The 25,453-nt window shown below is 43.8% G+C and overlaps 1 protein-coding gene across 1 annotated transcript in view; it reads left to right on the top strand.

The window, feature by feature from the left end:
* niban2a (niban apoptosis regulator 2a) overlaps positions 1-24,619 on the top strand; it is a 39,863-nt gene extending 15,244 nt beyond the window's left edge. Inside the window, exons 6-14 of the mRNA XM_080477105.1 lie at positions 11,232-11,350; positions 14,632-14,736; positions 14,816-14,978; positions 16,638-16,825; positions 16,995-17,150; positions 17,363-17,476; positions 18,921-19,028; positions 19,557-19,668; positions 22,010-24,619. Coding sequence (XP_080333231.1) covers positions 11,232-11,350; positions 14,632-14,736; positions 14,816-14,978; positions 16,638-16,825; positions 16,995-17,150; positions 17,363-17,476; positions 18,921-19,028; positions 19,557-19,668; positions 22,010-23,541 — 2,597 coding nt within the window. The 3' untranslated portion in view covers positions 23,542-24,619. The remainder of the gene's footprint in view (positions 1-11,231; positions 11,351-14,631; positions 14,737-14,815; positions 14,979-16,637; positions 16,826-16,994; positions 17,151-17,362; positions 17,477-18,920; positions 19,029-19,556; positions 19,669-22,009) is intronic.
* The last annotated feature ends 834 nt before the right edge of the window (positions 24,620-25,453 follow it).

Here is a 25,453-nt window from a genome sequence, read left to right as displayed (position 1 = left end):
CAGCTACACAGTGTCAACATTAAAGAGAGGCGGAACATTTTGGGAACACTGTGAGGAGTTGAGTCGGAGCCAGCCGTGTCGTCATCGGCGCTCCACCCTGTGAAATTGCCGCCTCTCTTCCTCTGTACCTGTGTCTGCAGGTCGTAGGTAGGCGTGTGTCACAGTGTGAAGCCTTCACATGCCATCCGAATGAGCTGGTTGATCTCTGCATACGAGATCCAGCAGCAATGAAATGCATTTGTTCTTCTGCTATGTTTGCCTCTGGGTGACGGCGAGACGTGTTGCTGTTGTAGTTGTTGTTGTTGTTGGATCAGGACTGTGCTCGTTGCACATATTTAACATCCCACGACAGACAATCTGCATCTTTCACATAGCAGATGGTAGATTTTATTCACTTCATGTGACGACAACCAGCTTTTTTGGGGGGTCGAGAAGGTTATGTTTTCGTCTGCGTGTATTTATTTATTGGCCTGTATGTATGTTTGTTGTTTTTTTTAACAAATTTTAGCAAAAACTACTCACCCGAATTGCATGAAACGATCAGGGATGATTTCTCATCGAAGGACCAAGTGTGTGTGCGTGCGTGCGTGCGTGCGTGCGTGCGTGCGTGCGTGCGTGCGTGCGTGCGTGCGTGCGTGCGTGCGTGCGTGCGTGCGTGCGTGCGTGCGTGGTTTCACATACGAAAACAAACAACAGCACCGACTAGTGGCCTGGCATGCGTCATCCTTTTCAGCGATCCTGCTGTCTCCATGTAAACAGGCATTGAGTTTCAAAACGTTGCTGTGTAAACGTGTCACTTTTCTGAAACAGAAGCTCAAAATCGATGCGTTTTCACTTGAAATGTCGTTGCGTAAACTAGGCCTTAGTCGGTCACACGCACAACGCGTGTAATTTCTTTTGCACGAGTATGATTGTCGCTGTTCACGCAGGATGTTAGTAAATCAGATGCTTGTTTGTAAAAAACAAACTCATATTGGAAAAGGTAATCACTCTAATACCTTGTTTTAAAAACATAATTGAGTCCTCAACATGACATCCTCAGCTATATAGAGGCTTTCACGCATTGGAACGAACTGAAAGAGAAAAACGTTTGTGTCTTAAATCATACAGTAACTCTCTCATAACTAAATGGCCAGTTAGTACTTACAGAAGAGCCTGGCTGGGCAATAAACTAACTGCTGGTAAATGATTGGACGCAACCTATTTTGTTTTAGTTTTCCTGTTCATCCAAAACATCCAGTGATTAAAAACCGTGCTTTGATATCATTTCAGAAGGATGATTTATGGACGTCTGTCCCTTCAGTTGACCTGCGTCGGTCGGCTTTGTCTTTGCAATTTCCAGCTTTTTTTTTTGTGCATCCACTATTATCTGAGATGTTGTGCCATTCAGAGCGATCCTGTGCTGGGTGTTTGTTTGAGCAGGGCGGAGAAGGCCTGCATGTGTTCCGGGCGCTTCTTCTTCTGTATTCATGACTCATGTGTTTTCGTCGCAACAAGGCAGAGAGACGTGTCGCACCATGTGCACAAACAATGTCGTCCATTTTTTTCCTCTTGTCGTCACACTGCTCCTCTCAGCTTGGCAAGTCTTCGAGGGACACCTCTTCTGTTTTATTTTGAAAAAGTTGCACTTGATTACATGATGCAGACTGAATGCCAATTACACACATTTCATTTGGCAAGGCACCACTGCTTAGAATGTTATCAGGGTGAAGCAGGATGTTTGTGGAATGGATGCACGTGTTTGTGGAGTGTGACCCCTCAAGGTGCTTTACTTAGGACTGACAGTCCAAAGCAGTGTGCAGGAACTCCAAAGAGTAAGTGATCAAAATCAACTCCTGCTGCGGTGAACATGACGCGGCTTGTTTGGCTCCTGCTGGAAGGCGAGACGGGTGCCGACAGGGACCGAACATCAAGAGAGGATTATTTAAAGATTCTCATGCAAATTACGAACCAAGATCATAAAGGTTGTCTTTTCTGTTCAGTTTCTAACTCTAATATTCCAGAAAATACTATTTCCATCTTGCACATCTTGTACGTGCACATACGTAGTTCAGTTCAGTTTACGTTTTGCAGGAGATCCTCCTCAGAATCACACAGAAGCAGGAGTATTGGCATCGGGGCTTCAGATGTGCTACACCCTGTTTGCAAGGCAGCGATCTGCTGTGAAGTATCACTTCTGGGTTTGTTTGCCGGAGTTTTTCCATGAGGTGATTGGATGGAGGGCTGAGCCTGCACAAGCACAAAGTTAACCATGGTAGTTGAGGAAGTTTACTAAACATAAATCTGAATTTAGTCATAAAAAAAAAAGAAGAACTAGAACGGGCGCAGACCTTCGCCAACGCCACGTTTGTTTGCAGAACCCAGTTAGCGTCGCTAGCATGGTTCTTGATTGGTCTTTGGAGGATGACAAATCATTGGTAAAAATACAGACGGACATACAAACCAATAAATAAATAAATAATTACTCGCAGACGAAAACATTGCCTTCTCGGCCAACTTTGTTGACGAAGGTAAAAATGCAATATTGGCGATGAGTGAACATAAAGTGAAGGTTTGAGGCAAAACACAGAAAGTACTTTAGAATAAAGTCTGTTAAGAAAAGGCAGGGAGAGCCAGGTGAGGCTCATTTTCACTCGTCTGGTGGACATGCCTGATATCCCATATTCATGAATGTAAACATGCTGAATGGACTTTGTGTCTGTCAGATGTAAGCGCTGTTAGAACCGTGATTCACCCTGTCCTCGTTTATCTATTCAAGTGAAAATGCATAGCTTTTACATTTTTGTTTGAGACAAGTTCCTCGTTTACACGGCAACGTTTTGAAAACGATGTCCGGTCACACAGAGACCGCACAAACACTGAAAACGATCTAGATACCATACCAGGACATGGATTGGCGCTGTTGGTTGCTTTTGTAATGAAACCACACACACGTGCCAGGAGAAATGACCAAAATGGATTGTTATTGGCTCGGTTGGTTTTTCCTAATCGGAAAGGTTGAAGGTTCAATTCCCATCTCCATTTGTCTACATGCCAAGGTGTCCTTGGGCAAGACACTGAACCCCAAATTGCTCCCAGTGGAGTGACACTGTTATTGTCCATCTACTGAGCATGTGCAGAAGAACTAGTTATTGTGGCCGTGGTGCTCATGACCAGTGGTAGCAGCGTTTTCGCCATCTATACGGAGCGTTTTCAAAAAAGTTCCACCTTGGGAGGCGTTTTCAAAAAGTTGTGTTTCCAGTGGTTTTGAGCACTGTTGTCGTGTAAACAGACACATTTTGAGTTTTCACTTGAAAACGTTGTCCTGTACACGGGGCCTCAGACTCCAGCAGTTTTCCTTAAATGGGATTTCACCTTCGACTTCATTATCCGTAATCGTCTTTTAAGTGGGTATTAGAAAGGAGTCACTGTTATCCCCGAGTCAGCTGTATCGACTGACTCCACGCCTACAGACAGGTCACTTCACTCGTGCGTTAGTCTTCCACTGTGCAGCCTGAATAGTCCTGTGTCCTGAACAATACGAGCAAGCTTCATTACAATGCCTGACAGATTAATGAAATAACATTCTGAGCTCATCACCAGAACGACAAAGTTGCCCAACCTGATTCAGCCTTCGCCAGCGATCATACGAACCAACTGTTCTGCGTAAATTCACTGCATGTGTGTCTGAAAACATGGCAGCTTCATTTAGGGAGCTTACAATGAGAACAATTAGAATTAGACACGCCTGCTTGTTCTGTACCAATAGAATAAATTCAGGCTGCCTGTGGATCTCGCTCACTCGTTACTTGCTATCCTGACCTGTCCGGGCACGCTCTGTGGGAGTCGGAGCCCCTGCCGTACATTCCAGCTGCTGAAGTTTTGTAAGAAGCAGAAGCCGAGTTTCTCTTTGGTTGTCGCAACGTTTTTTTTTGGAGGCAACCTGCCTTGCTCAGTACGAGGGTTGACATGCGTGCTTTGAGCAGGCCTGCGTCGCACACACCCAACCTCACCTCCTGAAGAAAAGTCAAACCAGTAATAAAACGCCCTCCCGATGGGGAGCAGATGGAATTTGGTCAAGGCGTTACTGGCGCATTCAGGTAAACGGCTGCAACTAATTTCAGGGCTCGTAAATCAGCAGTAGCATGTTAGCCGGGATAAAGTGGCAGCTCCGCTAAAGCGACATGCAAAGCAGCTCTTCAGGTGAGCGCAAAACAGTTCAGGCGTCTTCCATCAGTCAAAACCACAAGTTCAGTATTCACTCTGCCGCTTTGCATCATCTTACCAGGACAATCTGATCAATGAACTGTCAGTCAAGTCTTTAAAGGACTCATCAGGAAGCTGTGGTGCCAACGTACGTAGCACCTGAGGAGAAACAAACAAAAGCTCTCTGTGCTTTTACAACATGTTACACCCATCGACAAGTGTTGCACTATACACTCTGCAGTGTTGCAGTGGTTGCAGTGAATACCTATAAATGGCTGAATGGATTGATGCTATGGCATTAGGATTGTGTAATAATGACTAATATATCTGAAGAAAGCCCAGATATGTGGCATGCTGGTGAATCTTAGGTCATACTAGGGAAGTAGGGTTCACTTTAATGACTAATATATTGGTCCAAAGCTTGTTGAATTACAGAGAAAATCACAAACTGCTCTGGAGTTGTGGTTATGAAATCACACGTGCCAAATCAGTGGAGACCGGACGGGAATAAACGAGTTTGAATCCTGCCGAATACGACTATATCCAGCAGCCACAGTCAGTGGAAATGAAGGGCCAGTGGGTTTTGGTCGTGTGTTAATATCTGCTTTTTTGGTCCATCTGCATGTAAATTATTGATTTAAAAACTGTCTGCCTCCTTTATTTTCAATTATTCATTCTGTCGCTTTTCCCTTTCCACCCTCTGTTAGTCAACTGGCTCAAGGTTGGAATGATGCATGGAAGGATAGATTCTGATAGAAATGAATGACATGAAAAGTAGATTAGCTTTGCACTTACTGTACTTTGTCAATAGGCTTGTTTCCAGTATTCACAGGAATTTTTACAGACAAAAACTTTTTTTTTTAATCATGTTCATTATTAGGTAATACTTCATGCAAAACCTCCACTTACCACATATTTATATTTATATTTGCTGGTATTGCTTTTCACGCTCTTCAAACTGTTATTATGTGCAGTATTGTTTTATTCATTTTTCTGTTAGATTATTACTTGACTGCTAAATACTTCCTTACTTCAGTCATAGGTTTATTATATATTGTTAAAATGTTTTATCTTGTGTAGAATGTACAGTATATTTGCTTCTTCTTTTTTTTTTTTTACCTTTTTTTTTTTTACCTTTTTCGCTGTTGTAAAGTTCCCTATTGTGGGATTAATAAAGTACAATGTCATATCATATCATATCATATCATATCATATCATATCATATCATATCCTGATAACTCCATACTGCATTAATGGATCTAATTGTGCAATCGATAAGAAATGCACCTGCAACTTGATGATTGTCTCTTCTGCTTTTATTATTTATCTAAATTTGATAGGATGATACCTGAATGTAATCATAAAGCACTTTGCTCTCTGATATTGTTTCGCTTTACATGAGCGGTTTCTCCCACTGCACTTGAGTCATTGACGTCCAGAACATCAAATCAACTTGCTTGTTGCAGCTTGACTGAGAAATCTATTGTCTCCAAATGCATTCTGGCTGCAGCGAATTTCAGTACCAGAGGGCGGTTTACAAGTGGGGGGGAGGCTTGGACTTGTTTCACCACTGGAGACCTACATGCAGAGTGTGCATGAATAAAACTAGTTGGAGCCTGGTGTGGTGTGTGAGATGCTGCATGTGAGATGCTGGAGGGCTCGCAAGGCAGTGCAGAGGTCAGCTCTGTCAGCTCGGGTTGCTTCTGGACCCCCCTCTTCCTGTGTGGAGTTTGCATGTTCACAGTCAGTAGAGATGAGCTTCAACTCGTCAGGATCCTAAACTGGATAAAGCAGGAATATAAGATGACGTATTTGGAACAATTGTTTTTTGAGTTTTTTGCTCTCCTCCATGCAGCCTGTCTGCAGAGCTTCCCAGCAGCATGCCTGGAGCCATCGGCTGCTCCAAGCTGTCACCAAGCCTCCAGAGAGCCATCAATCATGCCCCCCACCCACCCCCACCCCCACCCCAGGCTCTGAACCCGCTCACCAACCCTGTGCCCTGATCCACAGACCTTAGACTGATTCCTCTCCAACCGCCAAAATCAGTGGACGACAAATCCCAGCCAGCCTTCTAGCTGCGTCTTTCAGCACACTATATAATCAAAATTCAGATGTTCTTTCCTCTTTAGTGTTTTGATTCTAGAAAATAAACCGATGCATCTGGCTCTGTGTTTGTCCCGTCACTGCATGTGGACACTGGGACGTAAAATTGCACGTTATTCGGTGCTGTTTTTGGCGTCTGCAGCTGATGCCATGCTTGTGGTGCTGTGGTTCCATAGGGCTGCACCATATGGGAAAATCCTGCTCATGCATGTCAGTCGAGGGGGTTGGGGTTTGGAGAGTGTGTGCGTGTTTGGGGGGGGGGGGGGGGGGGTTGAGCATTAATGAGGAACGGTGTGAAGCCTGGGAGGCAGGTGGGCTGATGCTGAGGCCCTGTCACACTATAGACGACATCCAAAGAGGTGAAACGCGAATAAAAACAAAGAGACGTTTGCAGCCCCCCCAACCCCCCAACCCCCCACCCCCCTCAAACCCCCCTCTACAGCGAGCATCCCTGCTACCAGAGCGTGGTGAGGAAGGGAGGGAGGGAAATGCCTTAAATAAAACCACCGTGGTAAGTGCTGCCACATGTGCTATTTATACACAGAGTGCACACAAACACACACACACACACACACACAGGCACAGGCACACGCACAGGCACAGGCACACGCACATACAGGCAGTGCACAAAAACTGTAATCTGCTCTTTGATCGGCCTGGAGGGGAACGTGTAGCGGTTCACAAGCACCGAAAATATATTTGTCTCCAAGAGGAAATATTTATTACAAGAGGGACAGTTCATGTGACACTAGTGGATCCTCAAACACTTGGTGTTTTATCTCGGGATTTGCAGTTTTGGAAGTGAGAGAAATACATTTCCCATGGTCCGTCTGTCACTTTGATCTTTCTATTCATGCTCGTGCATGTGGGAAATTCCTACTTCCAAGTTGGAGGATTTTGTCACAGGGCAGCAGGAAATTAGTCAGACGTACGGATGAAGAACTTACTACGTAAGGCAGGTTATTTTGATCACAGATCACATGTTAGTAACACACAGTATTTCTCATGTCGATGCCAGTTTCTTGACGGTCATCAAATTTGTTCCTCGGAGCAACTTGAAATTTCACACTTTTTCAGTCCGATGCACTTTTTCCTCTCGCGGGTCAGAAGGTCTCTCCTCCTGTGTGCGCAGTGAATGCAGAAGTGTCCATGAAAGTCTTTTTTTATTTAGACATAACCTGGTTGTTTCTGGTTTGCCTTCTTTAACTTGATTTAAAATGTCTTAACTGTGTTTGTTTGTCTGGTATTTATTTCATTAACCGTGGTTTTGAGATTAACATCAACTGATGATTGAATCAAATTCTAAAAGAAAGAAAGAAGTTAATGCTTCTCCTGACTCACTGTGGTGGATTTCACTTTAACGGTAAATTTCATTGTCAGTTTTTGGAGATTTGTGTTGCTTTGGTTTGGTTTATTTATTCCCTCCGTGATATTACATGCATGAATATAGCCGGTCTATATTGTGCTCCAAGTTTCTCTTACCCATAAATGGCCAACTCTGTCGAGCCTCCTTGAACTGAGTCGACACAAAGAGGTTGTTCAGATTTTTCTCCTGCTAAATGACACCAAGAAACATCCACACATCTAAAATGCTTTTTCCACTGGAGTTGATCTCAGCTGATTTTAGGTGAAGGGAGGCTACAAGTTGGACGTTTTTCAAGCTTTTTCTTTTAATTTAGTGACTAATCCCTGGTTATTTCCACATTTTGGAGAATTTAGTGATCTGTTTGAAGCAATGCTCTTAGTTGTTTTTTTAAAGGAATTCTAACAGTTTTATTGTGGCCGATGGGATTTGATCGACTCCTGCATTGCTGACACTGACGCTAATTAAAATGCGTGAAAAAGCTTTGACGTTTATTTTAAGAAGCTTGGATACAGATGCAGTAACTGTTACAGGCTCTTTAAGAAACCAGAGATAAGATCCTGCTCAGAGCACGCTCAGTTGTACTCTGGGTGTGTTTGCAGGTGAGTCGCAAGGAATAATTTAATAAAAATAAAAATTTGATTTCTATTTTGCCAAATACAACACAGTCATTTTAAGGCTCATTGACAGAGAAACCCAACAATTCCAGATGAGCAAACAGAGGAGACGGTGGAAAGGAAAAACCATGACCAACATGCAACAAATAAATTGATGTATTGATGTAAAGTTGGTTGTTTCACCCGGAGACGTGGATTGTGGGTAGGGATGCAGACCCTGGGGGTGACACAATCAAAAAGTACCAAAATGTCAGTTGGATGTTTTCGATGATCGACATTCTGGAAGACGATCCGTCACAAAGCCAATTTGACATAAAACAGACAATATTTTATAATAAAGTCTCTAGAGAAAAGTCGCAGCGAGCCAGTTGAAGAATTCTGAGCCTGGTTGTACAAATATCTCATATTCATGCAGGCAAAAAGTACTTTGCACATAGAGTGTGTTTATCCTGTCTGTCAGACATGATCAGGGACATCATCAGGTTTCCTTGTTGATGTTGACGTTCTTGCCTATCCACTGTGTTTGGACTGACGGCCATCAGCTGACCTGCTTCTTCGCTCTTCACACTCTTCCCTCTGCCGGCTGCTCCCCTGTTCACACAGCAGCCACTATTCTTCCTCTGCGCCGCCAAACTTCCAGGGAATTCTCACGAAACCGCTCTGCCAAGACAAACTGACAACCTCCGACCCCTTCCCCCTCCCCGCTGCTCCTCCAAGGCTTCCTGTCTGGCTCTGCCCTCCTCCTCCTCCTCCTCCTCCTCCTCCTCCTCAGTCCTGAGTGACTTCCCGTCTTTGTCAGCGTCCTGTGAGTCACAGACGAAACAACCTGACAGACGATGGCGCGGCATATCGCCGGCCCAGGCCCGCCACAGCCGCCTGACCAGGACAGGAAGCCTGTCGGTGTGGACAGGCCCAGTTGGGCCGGCACTCGTCCTCCTCCTCACTGCCCAGCCAGAACGTCCAGAACAGCCCGGCCTTTGTTTGGCCTGTTGTACGGCCACGAGTTTTCAGTACCGTTACAAAAGTAAATGAACAGGATGAAGTGACTTCCCTTTAATGTGTGAGTCAGTTATCAACAGCGTTGTCATGTTTCAGAGGGTTTTAATCTAAATGTTTGTTTATCACAGTGAGGGAGGTTCTTGGTGTTTTTTTGCACATTTTCCTAAATGATACAACATATAAATGTTCTTGTGCTTCTACTTTCATGTCTCTGAGCTTATTTGTCTGCATACTAAGAGTCGTTTTGTGTTTTTGTTGTAGCTTTCTATCGTACTCTGTTGGCTTTGTGCTGTTCCTGTTTTTCCCTTTGTGGTTTTTGGTATTTTCCATGTAATCACAGTCATTAATCACGTCCTCTTTGTTGTTTACTTTCACTCTGTCCTGCTTTTTAATCTATTTAAGATCATATGTGAACTCTTTGTCTTGTTTTTTTATCATACTCTGCTAGGTCTGTACCTCATTTCAGTAGTTTTGTTTTAATTCATCATTGGTTGTCTGCTTGTGCTGCTTTTTATTTGCATCTTTATGACAGTGTTGCGTCTCATTGTGGTTTATTTATCTATCTATGGTCAATTTGTTTGCAATTACTGTTATTTTTGTAACTCAGTGATTGTTTGCTCGTCTTTTGATTGTTATTTATGATCTTTTAAAATCCTGTGTTGCATTTCATGTTCAAGGATTTTAATCCATATGCATCACTTTGTCTTTACCTAACCTCAGCTGCTTTGGGGTTATTTCACTTTTAGGGATGTTTACACTTTCTCTGGCTTGTAAATAACCTCACAAGAATATTTTTCTTTTAATTTTGGGCCAATTTGCATATTTATATGATCACTGTGAAGATCTACATGGAAATGGTCTTACTTTAGCTGTCGCTCTCTTTGTCATCATTTTGAATGTGTGTGTGGTGATCTCATTGAATTAACTTTTCTCTTTGGGATCGTTTTCTGATCTTTTCTTGCAAAAAATGTTGTTGTCACTATGAATCCTTCTGGTATTGTTTCTGTGTCCGTCTGGGTCTGCAACCTTTATGACCATTTTTGTGATTTCCACCAAATTCAAATTTACCTGGACCTGCGAAACACGTTCCGTCTTTAATTCGATGCTAAACTTTCATATTTTCAGTCGTTTTGAAACATAAAAAAAAACGACTCTTATGTTGCATTGATGAAGTTTCAATTACAATTTCGGATGTTAAACATTTCATTACATTATCAGCTGTTTTTCGACCTGATTTCCAGCATTTCATCAGACAGTAGAATAAACTCCTGTGAAGGAGAGCGGCTGTGCAGCGTTCGGTTCCCCTCACTGACTTACATTCAACTGCTGCTTTATTTTCAACGCAACATCGCGATGAGGACCAACTTCCTAAAAAGCACGTGTGACCGTTTTTCTGCTTCTTGTGCCGCGGACTGGGAGGGACTGTAACCATGGCAACGGTGTGAAATCTGTCCTCCTACGAGCTGACAGTTTCCTGTTTTGTGGGATGACACAGCCGAGTGTGACGGGGGGTGGGTGGGAGTGAGGGGGAGCTATCCCGTCATCGTGGTGGAAATACCCGACAGCCACCGCAGAGCTGCTGTGTCTCTCTCTCTGTCCTGACTGCTCGCTTTAGCGTATAGCCAAAGCCTTGATTGTTACTATTGCGCCGAACCCCTTTTTACCAGAGGACTTTCTTCTTGATGGCTAAAGCTCATAAAGGAGTTGCTCTCAGGAACGGGTGTTATGTTGACTTCTGCATTATGCCATTCAACTGGACAATCATGTGAACATTATTACGACATCATAAAATAAGAGACACAATCACTTTTCATTTACTGGAGCTTGTGAATAACTCCACTGATTTTCACAGTAACTTTCACAAGAGTGACTCGTGTGTTATCTGCAACAACAAACAAAAAAAAAAAATGCAAGACAGAGAGAAAAGAATTTGTAAACTTCTCGTTTCATTTCCTCCCCGCCAGCCGGTCTGCCAGAGGACAGCACTGTGCAGACGCCGGCCTTCACCGACGCCGTCAGGCTCTACAGGCAGGCCAAAGGACACTACGGGACCTGGGACATGATGTGTGGGGAGCCACCGCAGGTCAGACACTCACCTCAGAGAAACAGAAATCAACAGTCTGGGTTGTTTCATCAAATGATCACAGAGCCATTTAATTACACTGGTCAGTGGTTTGGGGCCCAAACTTTCTACTGCGACCATCAGAGTTCACAAGTGCCAAAGTCACATTATTGTATTTAAATGAAAAAAATCCAAACATGTTGAAGGCAAAATTTCTTTTACTACTACTACTAATAATAATAATAATAATATTCATCATCATCATATGGATTATTATTTATATCAGTATTCATTCTTACAATTACTTATATTGTTAATAGTTTTCACAACTTCTGGTTAATACTGATGCTACCAGAGTTTCTAGCAAATTTGATTTTTGTTTAAAGAAAAATCTACCTGCAGTGCACCTATTAACATGATTGCACTTAAAATTCTAATTAATTGTTCCTTCATTCTTAAAACTTGATTCAAATCACATATTATGTTGATGAGATGCTCATTCGGATCCAATACTGATATTAACTTTAAAGTTAATGGATACCAATGATGTGTTAATGGAGTTTGTTTTTTGTTTTTTTTATTCCTAGCCAACTTAAAGGCTCTAATTTGTATAAAACATGTTTAAGTGCAGCCTGATGTACAGTTTGTGTCTGAGTTCAACTAAGAATAACATCCCATCCCTTGCAAACAGGAGTATATGGATAGACGGTTCTGTGTGTTTACATCTGCTGGATGTTTCTGTCTTTGTTTGCTTGGAGAGGTCGGAGGGAGTGCTGAGCTCAGCTCCCACAAATGCTCAATGAAATGTGAGACCACTGAATGTACAACACAATATGATCGTCCACAAAGTCAAGGCTGTGGGAAAAAGAAGTGACAAAAGTCTGGGGAAGGGTCACGACAGAGAAAATACCTTGAAATCGTGAAGGTTGTTGGGAGCCAGCCGAGGAAATGACACCTGTCAACCTTCTTTTCCAACGCATTCAAAACCAACAGGATATAAAACCACGCAAACACTGTCAGATGTGGTAAATCAAGTGTACACGAATCTTTCATCATTTATCATCGCCATCTACAGGACTGAAAACCTGGGTGGGATGAGATCACATAAGCTCTCCCACTTCTACTGTTTAATGGAAACGTCCTGGGAATGTGGGAGAAACCATCACATTCGAGTGGCTGTTAAAAAAAATCAACCTAGTATGTAAGTATGAAAGGAAAACAGTCGGAAAAACAGGGTGAAGGCAGATGTTTCAGTATTTTCACAGCTCAAAGCCAAATAAACATAAAAAGAGTTTCCACTGTTCGGGTGGGGGGGTCGGGTCAAACATATGGCCCCCGGGCCAAAACCAGCACCTGTGAGGATCTGTCCCAGCCCAGGTTGCTTTTGATGAAATATAAATTTGACAAAGAATACAAAAGCTTTCTCTGTGGCGGGTTTTTGTTTCTGTTGCATTGTTAAAATTCAAAGAGAAAAAGAAAATGGGAGCCGCAAATGGTTTATGGATTTTCATTCTATTTATATGAGGAGACGTCAACGGAACTAGTGTCATGTTCCAATTTAACATAAGATTCTTAAATATTCTTAGCTTGTTCAGGATTTTTTTTCAAATTTTTTGGTATATAAACAAAGACAATTTTAGAGTTTAGTCATTTTATGATACTTTCACCGGTGGGACACTCTGGATCAGGTTTTACCGACTGACTGTGAACTAAAATACATTTGACACCACTGGATTCAGTACAGCTGCAAAATGAGTCGCCGATGTTTTACAAGAACACCTCAAAATCTGCTTCAGTTTGTGACTTAAGTGTCCAAAACCAATGAGAGGATATCAGTTCAGAGCAGGGCAACATTCAGTACTTATTTGAGTCAGTAAAACAAGTCATTTTTCACTCCTATTCATTTTTTGTAAATTAAACGTGAAATGTTTCATCCTCCAAATTAGACTAAACTCTGTGCTTAAAACGATAAATTCAGGATTGAAATTACTTGAAATGTTAAATAGAAAACACTATAATTTGTTTTATTTAATTTAATTTAATTTTATTTTATTTGACTAAGAAAGTTCCTCAAAATAAAATATTTAAATAATTAAATGAAATAATATAAATATTCAATACAATTACTGAAAATTATAGAAAATTTCTTAGAGTAGATTTTCTTTACTTATTTTTGATTTTAGGGGGGGGGGGTTAAAGAATATGTTCCATTTGTAACACCTTTCATACTATGTCAATCCACATATTGTATGCTGGTGGCTCCAGTTTTTGGCAAAGTTGAATATTATAAAGGAAATTATATAAATGCTGAATAAAAATGACAGAAAATTCCATAAAAATGTCTTGAAAATTAAATAAATTCAGAGGGCACCTGTCATATTCAGATCAATGCAAATGTGACCAAACCCCCCCCAATACTGCCCATGCATAACACAATAATAAACAAGTACATCTGCACACATAGTTAAAGTGACACTGGCTCTGACTTTCTCCACAATGAAAGAAGTTGTTTACTGGTTGTGGCTGAGACTGAAAAACCTTTTCTCAGAGTTCACTGCTCAAGAAAACCCCTCCCTGTACATTATAAACGACACACACGCTCTCGTCATGCTGAGGAACAAGAACACGCCCACACACCTTCAAAGAGACGACCACACTGGCAGCACGACCCCGACCCACCGACACACATACCAGCCGTCACAGAGACACACACGGTCTCAATAGGCCCTTTCAGACACGGGTGACAGCTTAATACCTGCTCTGTGCTCGTGGCTTTCACCTTTGTCTGCTGCAGCCAGTCTGCTCATTAAGACTGAGACTCAAATGAACTCCAGTGAGGAGGAACCAGGAAAAAGAGAACGTAACGGAAGAGCAAAGTAACACGAACACGAAGGAGTCCATTGAACAAAGAGCATTTCACTACGTCTAGACAAAAAAAATCTGTCGATAAATTTTTGTCTGAGCCGTTCGTTACCCGGCAACACCTTTAGCCAAATATTTAGTTTAACTTGGTTAAAGCCTGGTGGCGTGCATGCGTGCGTGCGTGCGTGCGTGCGTGCGAGCGCGCGTAATGAGGGCATTGCCACCTGGTTCTCTGTATCCCGCTGTGCAGCGTCTCAATCCACCCACTGTGTCCATCCAAACACACAGGAAACAAGATGGCTGCTCCCATTAATAGTTGTGTTTGTGTTTCTCTGGAAGGGAAGATATACTGTAGGGTGGTTGTGAATACTACCGCCTGATGCAACGCCACATGTCAAAAGTGTCTTGCAGCTTTAACACTGAGCATTGTGTCTGTGTAGATTTTGGCTAATCTGGTGATGGAGACCCTCCACCCCCAGATCAGGAACGTGATTGGTCCTCGGCTGAAGGGGAAGCTGCAGCAGCGGCAGAGACACTGGATGCTGGTGAGTTCCCGTCAGTCTGGCACGAAACACCTGAGACGCTCCGAGACGGGGTAACGCCTCCCTTCCTCCCCGTCTTCAGATCTCCGACGCGGTGTACAGACAGGTGGAGTCTCAGACCGCCGGTCAGTACGGCGCTCTGGTGCAGGCCTGTGAGTCCGGCAAGGCTCCGCTGGACGCCCGCCTGCGCACAGACATGGACCAGGTCATCACGTCCAAGGAGCACGTCAACAACAAGATCAGAGGTGAGCACATCCGGCAGGAACGCTTTCTTAAGCTGTGGTCGTCTCTCGATCGGGAGGCTGCAGGTTTAATTCCCCACTTCCACACATCGAAGTGTCCTTGAGCACGACACTGAAACCCAAAACTGCTCCCAATGGATGGGTTGAGTGCCTGGCATTGAGGGTGAGTGAATGTGTGTGAACGGGTGACCTGACACTTCCCCCCCCCTGGGCTCTGGCAGAGTCTTTAACAGGCCTGTGTTCGGTGTGAAAGCGTCTTTGGCTCTCGGGCAGTTCGTTTCACTCCTGTGTTCAGCGTCGCTGTGACTGAAGTGGCCGGGCTGCATTCCAGCGGTGGCGCTGGATCGCCCGTCTCTGACTTCACCCTGCAGATAAGGCCCAGGAAGGCGCGCACGTCACCTGAACCCAACAATGCAGCCTCACCTCGCCTGACAGCTGTGCACATGTCCCACGGCTGGAACTGCAGCTGCAGTTATTTTTCACGCTCTTAAGTAACCAGGAATGTTCGGAGTGGGAGAAATCCAGCTGCGTTCTAGTTTTATCTGTACTCCTATCTCGTGTTCACACCATCTGCTGCGTTCAAAGACAGAACTACCTGCTGGAGGCTGGAGGCTGGAGGCAGGCCTTTAAAAAACTTTCACTTGGAACGAGCAGTGCGCCTGGAGGTGGTCGAACTCGGCGTTGCGAATAGAGAAAACGAGGAAACTAAGGAGCGAATTTGACACCACAGTTGACTGTTATCATGCTATTAGTAATGAGCTCCTTGCTGCATGAACGCACAGTAAGAACTGGGTGGATTGTGAGGAGTGAGTGGGGAAACTCCTGACTTCTGAGTGCAACAAACGCATGGGAACACTCCAAGACATAGAAGTGAAGCCCAAAAATAATATTGTCTTGTAAAGGTGAAGGTTTCATCACATTTTGTAGCTTGTATGGGTGCAAAATTTCACCAATTCTAGGAAATTCCTAACTGGTAACTCTTTAAGCTTCCAGCTGCTTGAGGAGAACTGGGTTCATGGTGCACACATGAGTAACTGTGGAGCTCGAGAGCTACGATTTTAGATATTTGAGCTCTGACCTTTTCTGATTCTCAGTTCAACAGGGAACGTGGGAACTTTATAAAAGCTCTGAAAAGTTCTTGAGACGTGGACCTACACCTAAATGACAAAAACTGTATCTCAGTGGTGTAGCTACACTTTGATGACGTATTTCTGAGTAAAAATAACCAGATTCCATCAGTCTACCTGCCAAAATAACTACTGCGTACATTAACCTTAAAGGCAACATTTCATCAGTGTGCTGAATTCTGTTTATGGTGGCAGAGATCTTTTACCTGCAAATCTTGGTTGGATGGTCTTGTTTGCCATTTGTATCAAATCACCAAGTGGTAACTTTCCACATCGACTGCTACACAAACACAAGAAGAGCTGGGTGGATGTAACAAGGTAGAAATGTCGGCTGGAGGCTTTAATATCAACAACATGAGCGTGTTCACATACCAAGCATTTCATTTGACTCCAGTCGCTTTGTGGCAGCCGATAGTTTAACGTCAGGATCGTGCAGTGTTTTTTTTTTTTTTCCCTTCTGGTTTGACCCATTCTGTATCATCATATCCTGATCCTGGTTCTACAAACTAACCATCATGGTTTTCTCTTCGTGCAGCTCTGGTGATGCCCAAGGCGGAGCAGCTCCTGCGGACCAACGTGCAGCCGTACATCAACTCCATCCTGGAGGCCCTGATGGAGCCAACCAGCCGGGGCTTCTCCGAGGTCAGGGAGGTCTTCTTCAGGGAGATGGTGGAGATCAGCAAGAACTCCGCCAACGAGGAGGACAAAGGGAAACTGGGAGACGTGAGTCACTGTTGGGAATGTGAGGACAGCTGAGTGACGTCTTCAAAGACATGAGCCGTGTCCGTGCTTAAATCAGAGGCAGGGAGTGTCTGCGTCCGCACTCGCTGTCTCATCCCGAGCTTTCTTCTTGTTTTCCTGTTTATTTCTCTTATGAATGTTCCTCCTCCAGAACCTGGAGAGGCTGTCCATGCTGGCCTTCCACCCGGTGAAGATGCAGAGCTGCTACGAGAAGGTGGAGGAGCTCAACCTGGAGGGTCTGCAGCAGAGGTTCGAAGTGTCCAGCACCTCTGTGTTCATCAGCAGGGCTCAGATCCTCATGAGGGAGGTGAGACGCTGCAGGAATTCTCCTCTGATGTGATCGGAACGTATCGGTTTGTCACAGCAGTGTTGGAACGCTGGAAAACTGGAGGCTGGAATAAGAGAGCGTGCATCTGTAGTCTGTAGTGAGATCGCTGCTTCCACCTGCTGGACGACAAGAGAACAAACACTGTCCTCCATGAACATGTGTGTGAACTTGGTTGTTGTTTCCTTTGGCAGCAAATGGACAATGCAGTGTACACGTTTGAGCAGCTGCTGCAGCAGTCTTTAAAAAACCAAGGAGAGGAGGACTTGGTCAAGACCATCCAAGGATGCCAGGACCGGGTTCTCAAGGTGAATTATGGACAGCACACACAATGGCGGGTGGATAATGGACAATGAAGCCAAGTGAACGTAGGAAATGAATAATTTTTAGTCAGATCAGACATTTTCAGAAAGCTCTTGGAAAGCGATTCCCAGGTTGTGGCTGTGAGTCTCAGCTTTGGACAAACTGGAGTAGATCCTGGTTTAGTTTAGGTTTTTTTTTACATTATTGTATATATAGTATATTAATGATATATTAATATTCATAAGAATGCCAAGTGATGGAATCAGCTGCATCCCCCTGCAATGGATGGATGGATGGATGGATAATCTAGTTAAGAACGTGTGTGTAAGTGTGAATCCTTGGATGAAGGGTCATAATCCCTAAAACACTACTGCTCAAATTTTTGTAAGTGGGTTTTATAAGGCATTTTTCTAAATGTTTTAGATTGTTACATGTTACTTGTTTTCATTTTTGAAGTTGTCGACAGCTTGTGCAGATATTTAATTTAGATTTTGGTGGTCTATATATTCCTACTGAATCCTCAGAAAGTCAATAATTAAGACTTTGTAAAGAACTAAAACCTAAACCAAAGTGTTATGAGACACTCGAATAAAAATATAATAGAGTCAAACATTTCAAACCCATGCATGACAGAGTCAAGTTTTAACGGGTAGATGCAGAGAACAAGAACGTTTTACAGCAATATAAACTAAATGAGCTCACTTGCTTTCCAGGGAAGTTTGAAAAACAGGGCTGTGCAGAATCCTTCATATTTGTCCTCGTCATAATTTCACCTTTAGCAATATACACGCTTTAAATTAAGTACAAATCATATTTCACTTCATTATTTCATACCTGGTGGAAACAGGTCAGAAATCAAATAAAAACAATAAACAACAAGGTGAAGAACTGATCCTTTTCTGAAGTGGTGAAAACCACACACACACACACACACACACACACACACACACACACACACACACACACGGTTTAAAAAGAAAACCAAACACTTCATCTGAGTAAAATTGGGCCCAAAAATCTCAAAACATGAGTTCAGTGAAATATACTATTGCAGGGGGTCAAACATAAGGCCAGAGGCTCTAATCCAGCCAGACCAACAAAACAACAATGGTAAAACTTTTTTTTTTTTTTAAACAAACCCTGAGTCCCTGTGATCATTGTGAGCAAACTTGCATTATCAAAGCTGTTCTGTCAGGGTGAGTTTGTAAAAACACCCAATATTGGACATTTCACTGTATTTTGCACGGGAAGGTTTTGATAAAATTGACTTTATGTTGAGATTTCACTCATTTTCAGTAGTAGTTGTTTGTTTTTGTCACGTATACTCTGCGACAAACTTAAAAGTGTAAATATAAAGGTTATTTTGGCACTTTTTTTAACCACTCAAGATGAACTCGGGCTGCAGTCAGAGGTCACTCACGTTTCTTCTTCATGCTTCTTTTCTGTCAGAAATTTGATTACGACAGCAGCACGGTGCGGAAGAAGTTCTTCAGAGAGGCTCTGCTGCAGATCATCATCCCCTACATGCTGCAGCAGCTCTCGCCGTCCTGCTCCACTGTGAGGCAAACAACAAACACAAAACGCTTGTCAAACACTGTGACTATCAGCCAAACCACACGCATTAGGAAAATGACCTAAAAGCAAAATGAGAGCGGCTTTCGAAGCGATGGAGCATCACTGAGGAGAGTAAAAGATGGAAAGACAATAAAAAGCCATCAAAGAACTGTTAAAATTAGTTTATTTTCTATTTAAAAAAACAAACAAATATAGCATGTAATAGTTAAAAGCATCTTTGTTTTGCTGTTTTCAGATCCGACTTGTTTTATAATCCATACACTGAGGAAGTTTTAGTCTTAAACAGTCTCAATATTCAGAAAAGTACAACTACAATAATCTAAATGTCAGTCATGACATTACAACACACTTTTTGAAATTCTGGAAATGACAGCGGCTCAGAAGGGGCATCAGGACGCCAAAAAACCACAACACAATAAATACACATATAGAAGTTCTCTTTCTCTTGTTGTTACAGAATGTGAGTTTTAATTTAACCACTCCCCCCCACACACACACACACCACCACAGGAGCTGCCTCGCTTCAAGGAGCTCATCTTTGAGGACTTCTCTCGCTTCTTGCTGGTGGACAACATGTTCGAGGAGGTCGTCCTGCAGTCCGTCACCAAAGACATCATGATGGGTAAGAGACACAGAAAAAATTGACAGGCACTCAGTTCTGCCATGGAGAGGTTTGGCAATGATCCATCTGCCTCCTGTAAGAAGGGTGGCTTTACGTGATGCACCTGAACGCATCACTCACAGCCGTTAGCTGCTGGAGTTTCGGACCACCGAAAGTAGCACAAGACGAGGTCACGAAGAGCAGAAATATCACTTTTAGGGCGAGTTTTGGAGAAGCAGAGGCTCAAAAGAGCATTTATCTACATGGGGAAGTAGAATCTGACGGCATTAAGTGCGTTAACCCGTAAAAACCATAAATTAGCCGCGTCATTGTATAAGCCGTAGGGTTTAAAGTGTGTGAAAAAAGTAGCGGCTTTTAGTCCGGAAATTACGGTACTCATCAAATATCCATTTTCTTCAAATGCATTTTGTTGATTCCGCAACATAGAAAATTTTGCACACGTTTTACCAATATTGTTCCCAAAATGATCATGGAGAGAAAGTACGCCACAAAATCACACTTTTGATATCCTGGTTCAGACCAAAAGTGAACAAAATGAGGAAGGTTTGCATTCCAGTTCTGTAAACATTGACATTTTTATCATTGGACAAATAGAAACCAAAAGCTCATGCTGGTGAACTGAGAGAAATGCAACACAATGATTCTTGAATTATTGTAGTCAGAACTTCTCAGTTCCTCTATTCCAATAGACTATGTAGTTACCGATCTACTAAAATCTGGTTTCATGTTTGAGTTTAATCTGCTGATATCCAGAGTCAACATTTACCTTAAAGAAACATACAGAGACTCACTTTTTAAAATGGTTGACTTGTTCGGGACCAGGATGTAAATACCAGCATCCATACTTCTGCAAATCCACCAACCTATTGGAACAGTTGGAATAAGATAAAATGTGATCGGACCAAAGCACATTGATCGACCGCATGATATGGGGTATAACAGGCGATAATCTTATCAAGTGTTGCGATCACGATGTGGCTTGTGAAATACAAATGTTTAGGTAAGCACTCAAGCCCTGCTCTGAATTTACACTGGCTTTGATAGAAAATCTTTTGCAGTTCATACAGTTGTTTCTGATGTACGTGTATCTACACTATATTGCCCAAAGTATTTGCCTGCCTTCACACGCATATGAACAGGAGTGACATCCTATTATTAAAGGTCCCATATGATGCAAAATTCACTTTCTAATGGGTTTCTGACAGTAATATGTGTCCCCATGGCCTGTGTATGAGGCCCCAAAAGGAAGAAAGTCTGTCATCCCGTCCTCGTGCTTGCTTCACTTTTCAGTGAATGTGTGCTCAAATAGGCGATTTAGACATATTCCCTTCATGACATCATGCGGGGAAATAACCACTCCCTCTGGTAGTGGACACTCACTTTCTGACAGGTAGATGAGCTCTGCCCTCTAAAATTATGAGCAGTTGCCATTTTTTCTCCTCGCAAACAGAACATGGAGTAGGTGTGGACAGATACAGCTCATTAGCATTTAACGGTACAGACACAGAAACAGCCGGTTCTCATTAGAGCTCACTGGGACTTTCAGACTGGCTGAAACTCAGGGCCAAGGCTAGATTTGGAGAAATACACTTTGAACACAATGTTGTTGGACCTTTGACACTGATGTGAAATTGTTGAAAAACTGTATAATATGAGACCTTTAAAGCATGGCATTTAATATGATGTCAGTTCACCCTTTGCAGCTATAGCAGGGAGGCTTTCCACCAGTCTTAGGAGAGTGTTTCTGGGAGTGTTTTTGAAGTCAGACACTGATGCGGGACAAGAAGGCCTGGCTGACAGTCTCCATTCTAATTCATGGCAAAAGTGTTCTCTCAGGTTATGGTCAGGACTCTGTGCCGGCAAATTGAAATTGGATCATCCACTGTGCAATGGTGCACAGTCATGTTGGAACAGGAATGGGCCATCTCCAAACTGTTCTCACAAAGTTGGGAGTTTGAAATCATCCAAAATGTCTTTGTATGTTGAAGCTTTCAGACTTCCTTTCACTGGAACGAAAGGGCCGAGCCCAACTCCCCCAAAACAAGCCCACACCATAAGCCCCCTCCACCAATCTTTACACTAGGTACAATTGCAGTCAGACAAGTACTATTCTCCATACAACTGCCAATCCCAGACTGTCCATCAGATTGCCAGATGGAGAAGAGTTGATTGCAGAAAATTTTGTAATGAGGACATTTCACTGCTGGACTTATTGCACAGGTGGCAATCATACCCCATCCCTATACTGATCACTGATGAGAAGTTGACGATCTGTTGCCCGTTGATCTAAAACTGACTTCAAAGAGATAAAGTGTCCTCTTGTTTTCTTCTTTGTCTCCAGCTGTGAAGGAGGCAGCCGTCCAGAGGAAACACAACCTCTACAGAGACAGTATCATCCTGACCAACAGCGACCCCAACCTGCACCTGCTGGAGGACTCGCCCTCCGTAGACTGGGCTACCAAATTTGGGGGCGATGATGCGAATGGCTCAGCCGGCGACGGGATCGAAGGAAAAGCAAAAAGACGGAAGCAGGTGGTGTCCATGATCCAGCTTGAGGGGGTTCCTCTCCCCTACGAGTCCTGCATGGAGGTGCCAGGCGTGGAGCTCATCCCTGAGGAGGACGGCGAGGCAGCTGAGGGCAGAAAGGGGGATGAAGAGGAGGATGAGGATGATGAAGAGGAGGAGGACATCGAGCTGCCGCCGACGGATCCCAAGTCCCCCGATAGTGTGAATGAGATCAGGGGCCTGATCAACCCGGTGGTGGAGATGAAGGTTCCCATGAAAGAGGAGGAAGGTAGCGACGAGACCAACGTGACGGAGCTGACCACCATCACCGTGGAGGACGGCGTGCAGGAGGAAGTCACGCACATCACCACCATCGTGGAGGACGTCCCGAAAAAATCCCTGCGGAGCAAGGCGTCCCGGGCATCCCACACCTCCACGGGGTCCCCAGCATCTCCGGTATCCCCAGAATCTCCAGCAGCCCCAGAATCCCTAGAAGCTCCGGGATCCCCGGCGTCCCCAGCACCCCCGGCGTCCCCAGCACCTCCGGCGTCCCCAGCGCCCCTAGCAAGTCCGGCGTCTCCAGCTGCTCCGGTGTCCCCGGTTTCCCTAGCAGCTCCGGCGTCCCCGGTTTCCCTAGCAGCTCCGGTGTCCCCAGAATCCCCAGCAAGCCCAGCAGCCTCGGCACCGCCAGAGGCCTTGGCATGCCCGCTATCCGCAGAATCCTCAGAAGCCCCAGCGTCTCAAGGAGCCCCGGCGTCTCCAGCAGCCCTGGCTTCTACAGCAGCCCCAGAATCTCCAGCAGCCCCGGTGTCACCAGAAGTCCCGGCGTCTCCAGCAGCCCCGGCGTCTCCAGCAGCCCCGGTGTCTCCAGGAGCCCCGGCGTCTCCAGCAGCCCCGGCGTCTCCAGCAGCCCCGGCGTCTCCAGCAGCCCCAGTGTCTCCAGGAGCCCCGGCGTCTCCAGCAGCCTCGGCGTCTCCAGCAGCCCCGGCGTCTCCAGCAGCCCCAGTATCTCCAGGAGCCCCGGCATCTCCAGGAGCCCCAACATCCCGTGCGTCCGCGGCATCGCTGATGCAGCAGCTGGTGGGAAACAGGAAACAGCCACTGGATGAGGAGCGCCAGCACGAGGCAGACATCAAGAGTGCCATCCAGGAGATAGAGATGGCGGTGCAGGAGGACGACGGCGAGCTGACAGCGGGGTCCTCTGCCACCGGGTCATCACCACCGCTGGCTACAGACTGTGACGACAGCGGCTTCCAGTCGCCGACCAACGAGGGGCTGGAGGAAGGGGCACGTCATCCCGTCAGCAACGGCCTGAACGAACAGGAAGCAACGATTCACCCCGAGGACGTACGAATGACTGTGGCGTAGGACGACCGGCTCCAAGCGGCGAGGACTGCAGCAGGGTGTGTGCTTCACACACCTGGATTGTATTTAAGGGTTTAAACATGAATCTTTTCCCATTACTTTGTTGTTATTGCACTCTGAAACCAAGTCTGCCACCTTCTCCTCTCTTTTCCAAACTTGAGCTTGGTGATTGGTTCTCTCTTTCTAACTTATTTCAAGAAACTGATTCATATGTACGAGCCGTCCTCAGGCTGGGCTCCAGCAACATAACATTTATTATTCATCAGGCGAGAATTAAAAAAAAAAAAAACTATGTGAGATTTTTCCACTTCCGTCCTTCACATGTCAGCTGAGAGCCACTGTAGCATCCAGTCTGTCCTCAATCCTCTCATGGAGGAGTTTGATTTACAAGCTTCATCCATTCTTGTATCCACTAATTTACTGCCTCTTCCTCTCTTGTTGGATTGAGAGCAGAGGAGATGCTACAGGAGAGTCAGTATTCTAATCTCACATTATGAGACTCTACGCACTTCTTATAAAGCAGTGAGTCCCTGCAGCTCAACACACACACACACACACCGTCTTTAAGATGACGCTAATTGTTCTTACTCACGTTCTGTTGAATTTAGATCGTGTGATTTCAAGTTATATTTGAAAGTCTAAAAGTAACACGTTACATATAATTTCTTAACAGTGAAACACTGAAATTTGGGAAATGTAACCATATTATCGCTGATCAGTTTTTACTTTAGATGGGAGGTGTCAAACACATAGTTTCGGGGCCACATACGACCCAATTTCATCTTGAGTGGACAAGTAAAAATATTGCCATAATGACCTTTAAATTTAAACTTTAGAGTTTTTCTTTGTTGTGATGCGGACTACACATGATGAAAACGTCTATTTTCACAAAACCAAACAATTGCTATGGAAAATGACTGCAATCTCAACATAAAGCCAATTTGAATGAAAGTTTCTAGTGCAAAATACAGTGAAATCTCCAAATATCTTATTCTGTCGCTGTTGCTTTATTGGCTGCATTTAGCCCACGGACCACCAATGCTTTTGGGTTTTGTCAGGTCAGAAAAAACATATTCGATTTAAAAAAAAAATAAATAATAATAATAATAATCTGACATTTAGTGTGTAATATTTAAAAAAATGTGTCAACGTCTTTTTGAAGATCTATAAAATCTTCTACATCAACCCTTCCCCACATTTTGTGTTGGAGTCCTGCATTATAATATGTCATTTGCACATAAGTAGCCTGAGTGTGACTTTTTAGCTGTCCTGGGACTAGTTTCATGTGCAAATCTTCTGTCAGTTGTAAAATAGAAGCAGAAATATTGTCCACTTTCACAATCATTACAAATTCTACAAATCCTGCACAAGCGGCACCGTACTCAATGTCCTGCACCACTTCACCAACTTATCTGTTTTAAGTCCACAGGAATGAATTCAGATAATTATGATCATTTGCCCAATAAAAGGCTCAGGAGGTTGTTTGCATTAGCAGAAATTCTTTATTTTGCTTCTGTAGTAACACATTTCTACTGGCTAACCTAAAACACAAGTGACTTTTCTTTTCGGAAGAAAGTGATGAAATATATTTTAACTTATTTATGCATATCATTCTACAAAATATTCCCACAACTCACCACTATTTTGTTTAGATTTCAAAGGCAGTGGAGCCTAAACTTCTGTTTTACACTTAAGCATGTTTACAAGAAACTTGATGCATCTGAATGTTGTTAGGTTGAGGTAAAATCGTAAAAAAAACAGAATCTGTGTCATTGCCACAAGGCTTCATAAACTCCTTATAGTTATTATAAAATACACATTGGGCTTTCATCACATATTCGGTACTTAACTACAAAACCACGTACGAAGCATCAAACCAAAAACTCCTTCGAAAAATGAGATTTTTTTCCCCCTT

Source organism: Lipophrys pholis (assembly GCF_963383615.2).
Source record: "Lipophrys pholis genome assembly, chromosome: 12".
Taxonomy (NCBI): domain Eukaryota; kingdom Metazoa; phylum Chordata; class Actinopteri; order Blenniiformes; family Blenniidae; genus Lipophrys; species Lipophrys pholis.
Note: the sequence above shows the minus strand (reverse complement) of the source record. Positions and strands in the feature narration are given on the sequence as shown.